The sequence below is a fragment of the Anthonomus grandis genome, chromosome 1 (assembly GCF_022605725.1).
Source record: "Anthonomus grandis grandis chromosome 1, icAntGran1.3, whole genome shotgun sequence".
Taxonomy (NCBI): domain Eukaryota; kingdom Metazoa; phylum Arthropoda; class Insecta; order Coleoptera; family Curculionidae; genus Anthonomus; species Anthonomus grandis.
The window spans coordinates 52,465,364-52,484,266 of record NC_065546.1 but is presented as its reverse complement, the minus strand read 5'-3'; the positions used below and the strand labels follow the sequence as shown (position 1 = coordinate 52,484,266).

Genomic DNA, 18,903 nt, shown 5'->3' with positions numbered 1-18,903 from the left:
AGGATGTTAATAAAAAAAGTTAGTTATTTATCAGTTTTAGTTGTCGCTACATCTGCTCGAGATGAAATTGTTGCTGGTAAGATAGAATTATATATATACTGTAAACTTAGCTGTAACATAGCTAAAATAAATAAATACAACCTAAGTACAACTATAGATAAACCTAACTAGTATTATTTATTTTATTTTATTAAAGCAATGTAAAAAAAACAGACATATTGAGCTAAATAATATGATTATAAACTGTTTGACGAATAAATAAATAACTCATAACAAACAAATCTATTTCTAATAAAATTAAACAGTTATTCAGTTTTTGAAAGCCATAATACATTTGTTATTAAAGTTAAGTAATTTATTTTAATTGTTTTTAGGAGTCGTTACAAAGGAGTTGATATACCAAAAAGCAGCTATATAAAACTTGCATAATAAAGCAGTTTTTTTTGCTTACTGCTCCTCCGTTTATCAAAATTTATGTTATTTTAGAATTTTCAGTACGAATTGGAGAGATAGGGTTTTCCTGAATCCCCAACATCTAAGGGGAGTGCAACACTTAATGTTACACCACGTAGAACCGCGTAACTGATTCTACTATTGACTTCGAAGGTCCATAACCATAGGTTGAATTTTATCTCAGGAAAGCCAATATTAAAACTTTTTACTATTTTTAGAAATTCCGGAAAATATTTCTTATACTGAGATCGAGCGCATCGACAGCACAGAATAAACGATCTCAGAGATCGTTTATTCTGTGTCGACAGTGTGAGAGACGAAGAGCTACTAAAAACCACAGAACACAAATATATAGATAAAAACTTTATTCGCGTCTGCTTACGTAATCGTTAAGCAATATTCGTACGTATTAGTGCATAGCGTATTTGGTGCAAATATTTAATTGTGACTTTGACAGTGTTGTGGTTTTTATAACACGAATCTTGAATAGTTTGATTTGTTGTTTCAATCTGTTAATAGTGCGTTTGATTTGACTATTTTGTGTGGAAAAATGTCCCATGTTTACGAAAACAATAGATAAGTGGAAGTGTATATTTATCTATAGATTGCCAACAAATTATAGCAGCAGCATGTCGGTTGTATACGGAAAAGTACTCTTTAAGAAATCATTTGGTTTCACGTATGTTTGTAAACTTAGTTATTACAATTTATGATATATTTATTAAAAGAACAATAAAGAGGCGACGCTGGAAGAGCTACTCAACCTGAAATGTTACAAATTGAGAGAGACATTTTAGAGTTAGTCTAAAACGACCCAACAATGAGTACTAGAGCCTAAGCAAGTCAAGTTAAAGTTTTTCATAGTAAAGTCTGAAAGACAATACAATAATGGGTCCAATAGTGTCAATAAGTACAACCTGAAGATTATCCTAAAAGACTTGGCTTTTGGATGAATGTTTGAGCAGTAGAAAATCCGCATGCTGTAACAAGATGTAATTTTCAATATAGATTTAATTTCAAATCTTTTTATTAAATGGCTAGACTTGCCTTACTAAATGATATTTAGAAATACTTAGAAGAACTACTTTTTTATGTCTTACTGATGATCTTAGAAGCTGGACGTTTCCAGTCATTATAGGAGTTTATCCATCACTGATCAGTAGCAAGTAAATAATCTTTTCTACTTTTATCTTGAGCTACTGTTCTTCTTCGTTAGTTCGTAGACAGTTTGTCTTCGTAACTAGTCCTTTGATCTATTTTTTGATGAGTAAATCGCTTACCGACAGAAGTAACGATCGAATTTAAGAGAAAAATAGAACTCTTTTTCTTCAACATTGTTTAACAGCCGATTTTTTCAAATTTTTAGGAAAAGTTTCTTTAAAACTAGATTGATTATTATCCGATGTTTAAGAAATAGTGTTGTTTTTATTTGCAGATTGTTTCTTTACCTCTGTACCTATGCAAGTTATACTTCTACCTCAATTCATTTGATCTTTTATCCCTTAGAATACATCATGTAGCTCTCAGTCAGGATTATTTTAATCTCATTAAAAAGAGAATGATTTGACGATCTTTGCTTTTGTAAACTCTGTTTAACTATTTGAATATCTTGGATATATTTTATATGTATAATAAATAACTGGGTAATTCCCTATAGTTTTTAATATAGATTAGGTCTATTAAAATTAGGCCATTTAATTTATACTAATAGGTAGCCTTGCTAAACTCAAACCTATTAAAATTTATTGACTTGTTTTTAAAAATGACAAATTTATGTAATCAAAGCACGATTATTTAAATTATACGGATATCACTCTCTCTTAAGAGTTAATGGGTCTATAAAAGTGAACTGTGATATTAAGATGGTATTGAAACATGACATTTATATAAAAAAAGATGCTCTGATTAATTATATTCTTATGCGTATAAATCTAAGATTTATTTAAGTGTGGTGTCTATAGTTAAATGTAAGATACATGTAGGTACCATCAAATAAAAATCGTAAAATTTTATGGCTTTATCTAATTAGACGCTTACGAAACCTTTTTAAATTTACTTTTCCATGAGAAAGTTATGTATTTATTAATTACATTAGACGAAGTTAAGGAAATAAAAATGCTATAAAAATTTGTCAAAAAGGTTGTATTTATTTTTTTTTATATTGTGAAAAAATAGTTGATCCGAATTTATGATATAACCCTAGACAGAAAAAGAAAAGAATTATTAAGGTTGCATGTAATTTGGCACCAAAACATATATTTTTAGCCAAGAGTCTATCTAAATAACTAAAATTTAAGTACCAATGCTATAAGATATTAGTTAAATATTTCCTATTTATTAAATTTATTAGAGTAAAGAATATAATCGGATATTAAAAAGAAAACCTTTTCAGTATTTTCTCACCGCAGAAATAGTATGCGGAGCCAGCATTTCTCTAAAAAGGCAAACTCCTATTCAGCCAAACAAAAACGCAAAGCTTAGTGTTTACTCGTTAAGTTCATTCGACCAGCAAAATCCACTCTTTATAAGAACCATTATACCAAACGAACTTAAACCTACTGAAAGGGAGCTAAAAAGATTGGGTAAGTAGCGGACCAGATATTTACTAATTCGATTTCTTAAATAATAAAATAACAATGAAGAGCAATTAATGCATTTATAATAATTATAATATATTGCTGAATTGGGTTCAAAACGCTAGTTTGGATTCCCTTTTAAATTTTTCAATTTTTACTAATTTATTTATAAATAACATTGACATTATATTCTTAAACCTTTAAATAAATAAACGAAACGTTAAAAAAAGGGCATTGAAGGCTGTGTCAAAATAATACAGTATCTCAGGTAGATTGAAATGACGAGATCATCGCGTTATTCTGGCCCATAGTTAAACTAATTAATGAAGAAAAGTTCTCTAATATCGAACAACATAAAATACCATAAGTAAATGTTGAAGAAGAATAACTTATACTAACTTATAACAAATAACAAATATTAGTAATATTAAATAAAATATAACAGGTGCAGATGGAATAAAAATTGTACAGTAAGAGTATAATTTGTTGCTTTGCTCGAGATTAGTGGAGAAGAAATGTTAGAGAAAATTACTACAACTAAAAAAATTGGCCGAACATCAAGATATTCGGAATAAGTGAATAAAGTAAAATAAAATTATTAATTTCTCAAGAAGTTTTTAGTTAACATCTTCATAAATTTACAGTTATAAATGACGAGATCGTCCAGAGTGAAAAGTTTTGTCTCTTCCCCGAGTTATATTTTTACAATTCAAGACGGACAGTGGAAAGCTCAACTTTGTCCAAGTGTACTTGACAACAGTGGAAGAAACAAAGAAAAAGTCCTTCTCTAAGGAGAAAATATCTGTCACAATTCTAAATATTTGATTTAATGTGAGTGCTCGGTAAGAGAGCTCTATGTTGCGAACTGGTCTATTGTTGCTCTCTGAAATCAAATTCATTATATATTTAGTATATTGCTTTTATATATTTATTAATGTATAAAAGCAAGCTACGATACGAGCTACTTGTAAAAGTATTTAATTAAGAAGTTAATTTTACAATTAACTCAAAGGAAGTGCTTAAGATATATTAAAACAGGAATAAACGCAGAGGAATTGTTTTAGCCAAGTAGCTAACTTAGTCAGTTAAGTACTCAATACTAAAAAATGTCTAATACATCGTAGGATATCATATCCTTCAGTCATGCGCTTAGGATCTTCCTTAAAACGATCCACAATAGAGAGTATAGTAGAATATATTACGAAAACGATATTCAAAATTAAGCGACTAGTTAAATAAGGGTATGTCTTTTTCACACAACCTTAGGTGAAATCTTTACCAACGCCTTGGAAAATGATACAAGTTAAGTATATCCCTGCAGTACCCGCGGGTCCCCAAAATAGCACCATTACTCGCAGGTGAGCACTATGCTCACTTATACTTTTCACGCCATATTTGCCTAAAAAATATATCATTGGTCAAAATAAATAAAATTTGGTTACTAACAAAATATTTTATTTTCAAAATTAAAAGAATTTTGGTACATAAAATGCAACAAAAAATTAACACAAAGTCGAAATGCTCGGGCAAAAATGTTTAGGCTAATTAAACCTGAACTAACCTAATTTAAAAACTTAAACTTAAAAACTGACACAAAAAAAACAAAATATAAATGGAAATCTTACATATTGCAAACTTATTTTTAGTCAGAGTCAGATTTTACACATTCCTTGAAATAAGTAATAGTATGTTCTTTACAAATTGCTCTTAGGCACTTAGCACATTTTGAACTGGTCTTGCGGTTTTTCTTTCTTGGACAGTAAGAACATTTCGGTCTGGATTGAGGTACCTCCGGTTTTGTTATATCTAGTTTTTCTGTCAAAGGTATATTTAAATATTGTTTAATTTGCAAGCTTAGAAGATATGGCAATGTTTATGTTACACGTCGCATCATGTGAGGTTTTACAAGCTGTTCTGCCAAACATTTCAGATATAATCGCCTTGGGTCTTGCCTGCAATATTGAGGACTGAAATAAATACTGTCATAGGCCACCTGCAAGGGATTCTGGATACAGAATAAATGCTTTTTAGCTGATCTACTGTATCAACTCCTGATTTATTTCTGTTATATTCAGTTATAACTTCTGGTTTAAATGCATCACCTGGTTCAGGATCAATTGTATCATTTTCATGAAATGTAGATAACAGCAAGAAATTTTTATTTACCTTCGGCACATAGGATACTAATAAACAATCTCTTCCAAAAGCAAACATACTGCTACATATCTTTTTCTCTTTAGTTGCAACAAAGATTTGCGGAATTTCACGCTTGTTCTTGCGTATCGTTCCAACCCAAGTTTTATTTTTTAGGAGGTCTAGAGCTAAAGGAACTGACGTAAACCAGTTATCACATGTTATATTGCGCCCCGAGTTTGCTATGGGCTCACACAAACGATGTACTACACTGGCTGGGCTGTCGTCAATCATAAATGGACCCGCTGGTTGTTTGCCAGCGTAAATTTCCATTTTTATTGTGTAAAATAAACGGCATGTATCGATTGCATCTGCAAATGCAAAAATTTTAATTCCGTAATTGTTGGGCTTGCTTGGTATATATTGCCGAAAGCTACAACGTCCGCGGAACCCTTCCAACATTTCGTCAATCGTGCAGTTTTCCCCTGAAGTGTAACAAGCCTGACATCTTTCTTGAAACTTTTCAAATATATCTCTTATTGATGTAAGTTTGTCGATTTTTCTTCTTTCAGCTCTAGTGGAAATATCATCAAAACGTAACGAGCGAAGTAATAAATAAAAGCGATTTTTGGACATTAGCAGCCTAAAGAATTCAGGAGCTGTTGCATCAGTAGCCCAGAGATTTCAGAGTCATTTAGATTCGTATGTCTCGATTTTAAAATGCCTGCCATGTACGAGATACCAAAAACAGCTTTAATTTCTTTAGCATCTGTATCCACAGCATCCCTCGGACGAGAAAAATTCTCACGGATACTAGATAGATAAATATTTGTACATCGGACAATTTCGTCAATAATTTGATCCGTTATAAATAAATTCCAAGTTTCAAACGGCGTTAGCGCACTTTTCGCGTCGGGTTTTACTCCCGGTAAATGCGTTATTATATTATGGCGTCTAGCACGACTAGTTTTAGGCTTTCTGGTAACTTTCCAAATTGTTTTTCTGTCTTTACCTATATAATTTGGGCCATCTTCAGACCAAAGCGTAGAAGACACAGAATCATCGGAATCGTCCGCGGATAACTCAGAGTCAGTATTAAAGTCCAAATTATTTTCGACACAGTCTTCGTCACTCTCTACATCCTTTAGTCCTTCTTCCGTGTTCTCTAGCAACTCGCCCACCTAGAAAACGACAAAAAACACATCATTACACCGCAAAAACACAAAATAAACTAGTTCGTTCTTACAGAAATATCTGACAAAACTGACTAACACCGATACTCGCAGGTAAGCAATTCGCTCACTTTCCGACATGCACGCACTAAGGATTCGTGTAGTAGAACTAAATGCGTCGCAGCGTCAAAACCACTTACATACAATTATTGTACCTAACACCAAAGTTTACTGAATAAAATACCATAAAGTATTTTATTCAGTAAACTTTGCTAATACTACTGGTGGGGATTAGGTGGACGGGCGGGTCGATAAGTGCAAGAGTTTTATTGCAGTGCCGAAAACAACAAAAAGGTGAGCGCCGCGCTCACCCTGCGAGTAACGCAGGGATATTAGTATATTAGTTAGGAAATACGAGGTTAAGTATATTTTAGTAAAGCTGTCAAAATATGTTAATATTACCATCATATAAAAATATTTTCATAACTAGACGAGAATAATATGATCTGATGATCCATAACCTGTTTGTCACCCAAACCGAAGAACCCAGTGAATATCTGTATTCTTGAAGTGAAAGACTTGACAAATTGAGAGGTATTAACTAGTTACACTTACATCAGTCATAATAAGAATAAATATTTATTTTTTCTTATAATGTAGCTTCAATCCTTGTATAAGGTGGAAGGAAAACGAAGTAAAGATCTTTAGACGATGAGATCAAAATAGCAAAAATGTTAGCCAACTAGAAGGCATATGCAGAAAAACGATATTGTCAGAGGCCAGTAGTCGTAATATATTTTTTTATCATCTCTTTATTAGATTTAAGGTAGATTTTATTTAATAGTATGTCAGAAAAAAAAAATTACGCATTCTGACGAATGTTTTAATTATCTAGTAGTATCCTAGAGAATAATTGATTACTTGTGTTATATTATTCGCAGATACAAAGTGTAGCTAAACTCATAACCACATATTTAACCAAACTTTCAGAAGCATCTGTCTCAGCACAACAAGATAAAACAAACTACAATAATGAAGAAAATGTAAACTTTCTCGAAAGTTATCAGGCAGTCCCGCATTTAAGTTTACCTGTTCGTGCCAAAAGCATTCCATTCGCAAGTTTGGGCATCTCTACCACATCGGACTTGTCATCACCTTTAATAAACGCTGTGGCAGTGGGAAGTTTCGGACCAAAAAAGAATAATGGATTACCCAATATCCCATCAGGTAGTTTGTTAATAAAAAAGTTTAGCGTTTAAGTTAGTACGCCTTATAAACTATTTAATTCAAAAGTAATTTCTATAATATGTATAGCGAGAATTTTGAATGTTAGTTACCTTTTAAGGATCTTTTGAAGAAGGATCTTTTCTTTTAAATCGAATTTTTAATGCATTTGTTATGGAAAATATTGTAGAAACCTCCAGTGAAAATAAAGGGTGATCACATAATTACTTAAATATTTTAAGATTAATACAAAAATCTTCGAAAATATTTCTTGTGTTGGAAATATCGAATTTAATTTAAATTTTGATGCAAGAATAAAATAGTGACATGTGTGACATGTTTTAATATCAATTCTTAATCGTATAGCATATTGCATTTCGTTTACGGTGATATTGTCCTTCAGCTTTCTCGAAAAAATATATAACTACACTGTAATTCTCGCTAGACGTAACAATGTTAATTGACGTTAAAAAACAAAAAAAAAATAGATATTAATTACAATGAATTTATCAATTTTGAAAATTTATAAATAACTATAAACTATTTTTAAATGCTTAATAAATAAATGAAGTATTAATTTATTCGGTAAGATTTAATCTATTTTTGGCCAGACCAGGCATACCACAATCATAAAATCTGTTCAACATCAAGTAAATATTCATTACATCGAACGGTTCTTTTTAGACAGGCTTACAGGTTTATTATTTAATTCAAAATCATTGAGTCCAAATTGATATTTATTGAAAAAATGGTATTTGCGTAAAAATAACTTAAACTGTGTAACTAATACTAATAAAAGTGATATTTTACAATAATTAGACATTAAATGCTATCATCCCTTTTCTGTATGAGACACACAAGGCAAATCTTGAAGGCGATTAGAAATAGTCTCTCCTGAAACCACAAATTAACAAAATATGTAACTGGAGTTGCTAAAAACTGCTGACTGACAAATTTATGTCAAACACAGAAAGATAAAAACAATGAACATAAAAATACTTACTGTAACAACATCCTTTGTTATCCATAGCGGGCGGTCGAATTTTTAGGATAGAACCTTTCCAAGGGAAAAGAATGTCCAGACTAGCATGTGAAAATTATTAATAAGGCTGCCAAATTTAGAATCTATGAAGACTCCATTACAAAAATTGAGACTGCAGAACATTCTCGCGTGAAGCACCGCTTTTCATAAAAAGAATTCTTATTATTACGCAGCACCTGATCACTTCATGCTGACTACATAGTAGTCTTAAGATGATTTTTAATTATTTTATTTCCTAAAAATCATCCAGTTTCTCCTATAATATGTAAGGTTTAATAAGATCTTTGTCATTTTAATCTGTGACATCTGAAGTATAAGCTTACCTACAAAACTGTCAAATATTTTTCGATATTTTAAATATTCATCAAGTACAATCAATAATTTATTAAGCGCAAATTTGATCATTCTTTATTTCTGATAGTAATATGTATGTATTGCATACCTATACAGTGCAAGTCTATAACTTGGAATAAATTTGATAATAAATAAATAAGGGCGTGTTCGGAAAAACGCTCGGATACGTCAATTGAGATTGTAAGTTGCGCATTGCAAAAGTTTCTTATATAGGGTGTGCCATATGGGCCGGGCTAATACCAACTTTCTTATTTTAAATGGGACATCGTATATGTTATTATATTTTTGGATTCTCCATAAAATTCCAAACATTTTGATGTATCACATGCCATACCTTTAATCGATCGTTTTTAAGATACAAGGCGTTAAAGAAAACGTATTTCATAAACTTAAAGAGGGTTCTTTTAAATCTTTTGTTATGGTATAAATAATATTCCGGCAAGACTAACCGGTTTACAGGAACCATTTCTAGGGAGTTGAGTTTGTTCGACAGTCTTGATTTAAAAGTTCTAAACAACAAGAACAACTCCCTAGATCTTATAGGTTCCAGAAACCCTGTTAAATTTAAATGATGGAAAAAAAAAGAACCTATCAGGCCGGCTTCGTGGGTTCTCTGTATGGTCAGTTGTCTCAGTCACACTCCCTCACTCAGTAGTAAAACACCTTAATTTAATTTAAATAGGGTGTTTATTAAAGTTAATATCTACAAAATCTACATGGTAAGTACATAAATACAAGTAAATAAGTATACCTGATGATCTTAAAAACGTGTAAACACAAATACTTAAATATATTTTGCACCACATAGGGCCTAAGGCACGATGTGGGTTGACGGGGCTAAGGGCGGCGAAATTATTTGCTGTTAGGCTTCAGGGCGAACTCCTCATCACTGCTGGATTATGACTGGCGGTTTTCGTACTCATTTTCAAGGAGCCCTAAGAAAGATTTCTCAATGGAAACACGGAACACCAAATAAAATGTCACCAACGGTGAAAACTACTTACGAAGTTTCGAGAGGCATCAAACCACTAAAAACCATCACCTTCAAAAAAATATTTGCTTGAAAATGCAGAAACACTAATGAAGTTTAGTTTTTAGTATTAATTTAGATAAAAATGTGCTGGCGGAGAGAGATGATACTAGATTTATTTCACTACACCATTAATCTCAGATTTTTGGTCGGTAGTTTTCAGACCTTTGACAGACGCAGGAGCTGGAAAGACCCCCAGATGCGGAACTGCTTAAATAGTAATCCAAAAAACGTCTGGGCGCAAGACCGGAGATTGAGGAACTTCGCTAGTTACTTTATGGGTTTAGCCGCTATGGGCCCAATCAAAGCCCATACGTAGATCACTAATAAGCAAACCATAGAGTGCCTGGTAGAAAGTACAAATACGGGCCAAATCGTAATAATTCGACACGCGGCGCCACTGGCGTTTGCTTTAGTAAACCGGTTGACCAATTAAATTGCCGTGGAATCTTCTCCATGCACAGCATATTGTAAACAATAACAAAGAATTAAAATGGTGATAATATTGATAGTGGTTCAATGAAAAATATTGGCGAATTCCATTAAGAGTCGAAGGCAATTGTAATTATTATGGTGGGTCTCAGTCAGCAGTCTCGTACTTATAAAGTTTCGAAAGAAAAATTTAGAACAAAGTCATTTTTAAATATTTTAACCAAATGAATAAAAGTTAGGATTCTCCAGATCCCGTCTAAAGCGTAATTAATCCTGTAACACTTTTTTATTTATTAAGTGTTCAAAATGTAAACCATTTACTATTTGGCAATACCCTAAACGAACTACAAATTAATTTTGAACGTTTCTTATGCATTCTGGAGAAATGTTTCGACACTCTTGTATTCTAGTTTTCAACTCCTCAAAATTTGCCGGCTTGGTCACATAAACTCAAATATCCCCATAGGAAAAAATCCAACGGAGTCAAATCTGGTGATCTTGGTGGCCATTCAAAAGATCCTCTCCTGCCAATCGATCTGCCTGGAAAAATAGTATCCAGTTAGTTTCGAGCAGGCCTTGCAAGATGGGGAGGCGCACCATCTTGCTGAAACCAGATGTTTCTGCAAAAAAATTGGGCCTATAACTTGCTGACCTAGAATTCCTGCCCAAACATTTACTTTTTCTGGGTATTGAGTGTGGCTTTGCCTCATCCAACATGGATTTTCTTGTGCCCAATAACGTCAGTTTTGACGATTTACTTCTTCGTTCAGCACAAATATCGACTTATTGGAAAATAGAATGTTTTCTGTAATAAGATTATTATTCTCCATTAATTCCATAAATTGTTCACAAAATTCAATTCTCCTATGTGCATCTTCCTCATTGAGTTCCTAGAGAATTGTTAGTTTATAGGAATGAAATTTTTCTTGTTTCAAGAACTGGCTCACTTCCAATTCGAACGCTACCTGCCTAGTGAGAATATTAGGATTTTCTTCAATGGCTAATAATATATTAATTTTTGTGTCTCCATTAAACACAGATCGACGAGAACTAGTTATTGTTCTTACGTGACCTTTTTTCCGATTTTCAATCTTGCTTATAGTACTTTGAGATATGGGTGGTAAATCAGGATACTTCTGTCTGAATAAATGCAAAAGTTTTAGGTTCTTGTTCTATTTCCGTACCCAATCATCATTAAGATTTTAATTTTGTACTTTTCACTTAAATAGTCCATTTCCTAAAAAAAATAAAAAAACCTAAATCTGATTATCCGACAGTAAAGGCACGTCTTGTAGCAATGTCAAAATTTATAAAATCTCAAAATTATAAAAATGCCACATTTTTATAGGACATTCATAAAATACATTACGAAAAAAAAAACTGTTTACTGAAACGCATATTTTTTGAATTTAAAACATTTTTGAAATAAAAAATCAAAACTTAGAAACAGGTGAATAAAAGTATGGCATGTGATACATCATAATGTTTGGAATTTTGTGCAGAATCCAAAAATATAATAACAATACTAATAAAAATAAGAAAGTTGGTATAAGCCCCGTCTACATGGCACACCCTGTATAAAAAAATTTATTGTAAAAATTGCGCAACTTACAAGCTCAATTGACGTGTCCAAGTGTTTTTCCGAACACGCTTTCATTTATTTATTATCGAATTTATTCCAAGTTACAGACTCGGACTGGTACATTGGTAGGAATCATTGGGTTTCGTCTTTTGTTCACAAAATTTTATTTTCATTATTAACAAAAGCAGCCTATATTAAAATAGTGACTTATGCCTATTTCAGAAAAAGGAGCCACATTTTTTCAAACGCAGGGACCAAATGGGTATACAAATGAAAACCGTCTATCATTACCAACAAAACACTTCGAGTCATCTGGATATACAATTGAAAAAGTAAGTTACAATTTAGCAAATATTTAATGACTAAAGCATATCATCTTTTGGTGGTCAAATTAGCATAGAAAACATGTTTGTTTTTTTTAAGTAATTAATCCTGTGGGTTTTAATTTAAAAAAAAGCATTTGAACCTCTGTTCATTTCAACAGCATTTAGCAAGTTTATACAGTTTTTTATTTACTGAATAAATTTATATGGTTATAATAACTATAACTATAAATAATTATAACTTATATTCTTAATACTTATATAACTTATCATTCTTATTTTATATTGTTAATTATGAATTAGAGACATGTGAAAGTAAAGAGTATTACAAAAAATATCTTTATTTTAATCTAAAATTAATTGTACACGGTTTAAAATGGGTTTTGGAATTAATAAAAGTAACTTTTGATAGATTTAAGATAGAATTAGTTCATACAAATATTTCTTTTAGCATATACAAATTTCCAATATATACAATTCTTATATATGCCACACTTTTTCGCACGAAGAACTTTCCTTCTACTAAGGTTTTCGACGTTCTTAGTTTTTTGCTTCGAATCTTCACCTTTCGTATTTCTTTAACAGTTTTATATGGTTTTAATTTCTTTCTTTTTCTTTATCTGTTCTTCTGCTATGGAATTTTTCCCTTAGTGATCGTTAGGCTACAGCTTACTTTATTTATGACGTATATATATTAACCTCAATCAACCGCAGAAGTGCCTTAGGGAATGGTTTAACTAACTTTAAGATAATAATTAGAGAAAACGATGCAGCATTTCCTATTTAAGAAGCGATGCGATAAGCTGGTTGAGATTGTACCACAACCTGATGGATCGGACTCAATTCCGCAGGCTACATTGATGACTGGCGAATACCTAAGTTACAGACTGATTTATTATGGGACTATGATCAATACTATGAACAAAAAAAATAAATTGGCTCAATTTGCTAAATTGTGAAGTCTTTTAAGGCCATGCTGACGACTGTTAAAAATGATAAAAAATAATATTCTGGTGGTCATGCATTAAACAACTAAGCTTTATATTAAATACTAATAACCGTAGCTAGCTTATATATTACTTTTTTCAAGAAACATTGATATCACATAGTAATACACCGCGGTTGACTGACTTGATAATCATCATCCTGTTAATGACCTTTGATTTAAAAATTCTACAACAAATAACTCAAGTAAATCTTAAAGCTTTAAAAGCGCTGATTTTTCGCCCTGATGCGTCATTGTCTGATGTAGACTTGTCATTTTTAGATTAATAAAATGATGGAAACTGTTTCAAACAAAAAATATTTTATGAAAAACTTGATTGACTATTAGATTTACTAACTGGTTTGAATGAAACGTAAACATAATACTAAATCTGTTTTATATCAAACTTAAAAAAAAAGTTCCATAAAGAATATGAAGATCCTTGCTATAAAGGTTACATACCTAATATTTAAAACATTACTATAAATCCAGCATTATTTTGGCCATATGTCCAAATAAAAAAGAATTGTTCAAAAATGCCATAGCAAACAGCCTATAGTTCAGAATAAAGTGTTAATGTATTCGCATCCTATTTTGAAAGTGGTAACTTTAAAAATAATGATAGATGATCATAACCTTATAATATCAAATTCCAGCTCAACTATTGTGGAATTTTCTGTATTAGATATTGAGAATACTCTTGAAAATGTGAAAAGTAAGTGCAGTTCACGAATATTACAGTGCCGTTGCCTGTAAGCCTCTTAGAGCCTTTTTAACTTAACATTTTTGCTTTATAGTACAGTCAAACTATAGGCCAAGAATGTCATATAAACGCAAAAATTGGCCAAAGGCGAATTTTTTCTTAGTTGATTAAAGAGATGTTTCACCTACTAATCTCGAAATAATTTTTTTTTGTTTGGGTTTAAAACAATTGTTTTGATAGTTGATATGTATATGAATATATTAGTTCGTAACAGAATAGGGTCTTGTATGAATTTTCCCTGACAATTTATAGAATAAAAATATTTTTTTGAGAGACTTTATATTTTCAACTTTAACCTCATTAAGTGAAATGGATCTCTGATTTTTCTAAAAATTGTTAACGTAAGTTTAAAGTTACCATAAGATCTACTTTTATGGTATAGCACCAATTCACGACCAACCCCAATTATCTCTCAAAAAAGCCCCATCCCTAGGTAGTGCTCGTACTAAATCTGACTAACACTACAACATATTTTGTCAAATCAGTCAACCAAAAAATCACCCTACGACCACTTTTTTCGAAATAGAGTTTAAATTTCTTATCAAAATATTGATATTCAAGTAATATTACAAAGATAATATTACAAATATTACAAGAAAAAGGATATTCAAGTAATATTACAAATTACTAACCAATTTCTATTCTTTGAAGCCTTTCAAATATTTATATGGCGTAATCTGAAGTCTCCCAGTAGTAGTAATTTTAAAAATTTGGTGAACTCCATTAGTATAGTACGTTGACAGGAATTGATCACGCTATTTTGTTATTGATTTACTCAATTTCAGAAGAATTCCTATATCTATTAATTCTGTTTAAAAATAACTTCAGTTAAATCGAAGGTTTGTATTTATTGTCAGTATTAGATTTCGTTTAAATTCACCATTTTGCATAACTTTTATTCCAGGCCTTCACAAAGCAACTTAGCTAAAATATTACCAGTCTTTATAATGACAACAGACTTAAATCATTCATTCGTAATTTTAAGAGAATATTTTTTTTACCTGGGACAAAGTTTAGGGTTTTTCTAATATTGATGTTTTATTTTTTTAAATTATGTTTTATCTTTGTTTTTTTTTTGGAATGTTATCGAGTTAGTTTCCTTGATTAAATATTGTTCTATAGTTGTATTTGCCTATTTACCATTCCTTTACAGTATTTTCTCCATCAACATATTATGTCAAATTAAAATAATGTTTTAAATATCCCCCACAGAAACTAGTCGCAAAGACCTAAATTCGGATAACGTACAGGGCAAGAAATTTATTGAGCCCTGCCTATCTATTCAGATATTGAAAGATGTTTCATCCAAAATGAAGATCATCAGAACGATATATGTACATATTACATTTTATATCATTATATACATTTAACATGAGATGAAAATAAAAATGTAAAACTAATATGTTTACATATAATACACTCTATTTTCTATTTTACAAACATCTAATAAAAATCTATGCTGCAAATTAATGCTCTCTAGAGCGTGAGGATATTCCATTATCCAGACATGATTGTTATGGAAATTATAAACCCTATTGTATGTAAGTATTTAGTAATAAAAAGGATAATACTGTTCTACTCGTATTGACTTCAAGAGTTTATTATGGTAAAGTTGAGCAGATCTTCCAGCTTAACTAATTTGTTCTTTTTTTCAGTATCATGAAGCTGCATGTAAATCCTATTGCGAATGACTTTTGTATGTTTTTTGCCTATATTTACTTGTCTTGTTAATAATAAAATAAATTCAACATACCTTTGCCAAATGATCAATTTGACATAATATGAGTTTATCATTTTCGCTTAAATCTTAGTAAACTGTCTAATGCAAGATATTTATTAACTCTCTGGGAGTAGTTCATTGCAATTAAATGTGAAAGATGATATCAGGTAAATTATGGCTGGAGCTCATGCAGCACGACTTAATCGGTTTGGACGAATTATCGATTATTCTGCGGCACAAATCAGATTCTATTATTTAATTGTTACAGTTTGTTTTTTCTAGATAAATGGATTAAAAATCAAACATGTTAAAAGTCCAAATTTTTCAAAATTGTTTTTAGGTATTTCTAGGAAAAATCAAATCCAGCTACAAAATACGGATTAGTTTTTATATAAAAATATTAGAACATAAGGGTAAATAATTCATGAAAGCTTGATACCCCAATATCACGTATTCCTCTACTGTGTGGCATTTTACTGTTGGGACTTTTTTTGTAGATAGATCAGAGAAGATTTCTCTATCTATACTCTAGCCAGTTTTCACCTTCTTAAGTTTACCTCCCTTAGATTTTATTACCGATATTAATAGCAATACCAACATAAATATTTATTAAAAAGGGTTACATAAATATTTTTTCAATTTTTAATATAATTCTGACTCGAACCCGGAGTTTTTCACAATTGTTTATGTTACCTTATAACGTTTTTTTCTTTCGGGTTTGTACCTATTGAGCATATTATCATCTATATTTGGACATAAATTCGTAGCCGTTTTATTGATTCAGCTCAGTTGGCACAAGGGGCGTTATCATTTTCCTTTACCAAATACCCTTAGCCGCGTTCTTTCTATTTATAGCGCTATTGCTAATTTTGGATTTCAAACGACGTCTGCTTATATTCCGACGAATTTTTATGTTAACTGAGCTTGCTCAATTTTTTGGGCTATTATTGACGACTGAAATGGCCCATTTTATGCCTCAAAACATTCATGTAAAGCGCGAAATGCAGTTTGCCTTGATGCCGTTTTCATAATTGGGTTTTGTGTATACCGATTTTAATTTAAGTAGACTAGCTCAGAAAATAACATAGATACATACATATTCTCGTCATATTTATTATAAATATTCTCTAAATTTATTTCCAAGGCTCCAATTCTATTAGTTTGCTTCTTAATTTGTGTCTAATTTAATGGTCATGCTTTACTTTAACTATAACTACGTACATTGGTATTTATAGTGGTATTTTATTGCGTTTTATTTCATATTTCCGGCTTTTCAAGTTATACATTTCTACTATGTTAATTTTATTCCTTAAGAAAGATATTATTATAGATAATTTATTAATTTTTTTACTCGGATAAAATTTTTGTTTTTTCATTGCTGTACTGCTACAACAAATTTTATTACTAAAAAATCAAGCAATTTCGATCTTCGGTTTCATAGGCAATTAAAATAGTTAGATGTAAATAGCTTACATATAATTCTTATTTTAACAACCCAATAGCACTAACGTCGATAAATAAAGAATTTACTATTTAAATTAAAGGTGTAAACTTGGCTAGCTATGGCCCTGTTACAATCGATATACCCAACTATTTATTTATAAATAATGTATTTTTAAATTTTTATAGGTCCCTGAAGTTACCAGCTATACGAAACAAGGTCCTTTTTCTCCAGCTGACATTCCATCAATTATAGAATTGGAGAATATATTCAAAGCATCTCAACTCGGACGGATAATTTCAAAGGTAAATGGTAACAAGAAACTCCTTGAACAAGAAAACCTTAAGTCGACAGAAAAAAAAAATTTGCATTATCCGAAAATTCTATCAAGATTGTATAATATATACAATATTTCTTCAGTTAACAATGTTGACAGTATAAATCAAGGAAATATTGTCAACGCTCTCCAGATCTCAACTGATAACACCAATAACAGAGTGAAGAATAATGATACACTAGCAAACGAATATTTTGAGACCAATAGCTCTGCAGTCAATGTTGACAGTAAAAATCAAGTTAATATTATTAACGCTCTTCAGATTGCAACTGATACAGACACAAGTAACGGGGATCTTGCTATAAATAATAATAGTAATACACAGATAAATGAAGATTTTAGAGCTAGTACCCCCTTAGTTGAGATAAATACTGAATCTGAAAATAATGATGAAGAATCTCTTAAATACAGCACAGAAATACCTTTGGAAATAACAAATATTTCTACAGAATATCCTGAAATTAAAACTGAAACTGAAACGGAAAGAGCCGTGGATAATGTCGAGGAACACCTTGAGTCTTTAACTGAGAATTATAATATTGTTTTACGTAATCAGGAGGAGGATAATGTTACCATAAAATTCAATAATTCACTTAATACTGGTGAAAATACCTTAGAATTTAACATTGAAGATTCTACTAGTAAATATCACATAACATTGGAGGAAAGTTACGAAGGTCTTACAACAGAAGAATATGGAAATGAGGAAATTGGCACAAAAGAATATGATAATAATTAAAAAAAGGTCAGTCAGGAAGATATTGTGGTTATTTTCTTAAACATTTTTAAAGGATGTAAGTTTGAGGTAGTTAGTTTAAGTTTAAGGTAGGATTTAGACGTTAGCAGGTATTGTTATTTGAAAAATGTAATACTATTAGAAATATATTAATATGAAAGCCAAAAAACCGTCTAATTTAAATTTTGCTATTTTGACCTAAAATAAATCTATTAGTTGTGATAAGGTGATTTACGGAATCCTGAGGCATTTTCTCAGTAGCAGTAGCTGTTGAATTTTTTTATTGAATAGTTTGAAAGTGTTCCTATAGGTCTACTTATTATTTCTTATCTGACGTGTTAAATAAATAGAAGATCGAAGAAACGCGCAGTTCATGGAAGGATATGGGTATTTTACAAGAAATTTAGTTCTTCAAAGGGAATAAATAAATTATTACTATATTCTGTACTGTAAAGGTTGAAAAAAGATAATTATGCAAATATCTTAGGCTTTTGTTAGTGTAATAGATGGCCTAGAATAAATTACAATTAAACCCCATGTTACTTCTAACAGATTCTTTTATTTCTGTTAAGGTTATAACAGTACATACAAAATTTTCTT

The 18,903-nt window shown here is 30.9% G+C and overlaps 2 protein-coding genes across 8 annotated transcripts in view; one reads left to right on the top strand and one right to left on the bottom strand.

Annotated features, from left to right (window-relative positions):
- The window catches only part of LOC126733620 (disks large 1 tumor suppressor protein), an 825,690-nt gene that overhangs the window by 671,049 nt on the left and 135,738 nt on the right, over positions 1-18,903 (bottom strand). The gene's annotated exons all lie outside the window — the stretch shown is intronic.
- LOC126733698 (probable serine/threonine-protein kinase tsuA) lies at positions 13-18,458 on the top strand. The gene is made up of 5 exons (XM_050437076.1): positions 13-76; positions 2,846-3,035; positions 7,325-7,561; positions 12,221-12,330; positions 17,419-18,458. Exons 1-5 carry the CDS (start codon positions 62-64, stop codon positions 18,304-18,306), a joined length of 1,440 nt encoding a protein of 479 aa, XP_050293033.1. The 5' UTR covers positions 13-61; the 3' UTR covers positions 18,307-18,458.

Coding starts and splice junctions, on each gene's coding strand:
- LOC126733698 (XM_050437076.1), top strand. Junction 7,562..12,220: donor ATTACCCAATATCCCATCAG/GTAGTTTGTTAA, acceptor TGCCTATTTCAG/AAAAAGGAGCCACATTTTTT. Junction 12,331..17,418: donor CTGGATATACAATTGAAAAA/GTAAGTTACAAT, acceptor AAATTTTTATAG/GTCCCTGAAGTTACCAGCTA.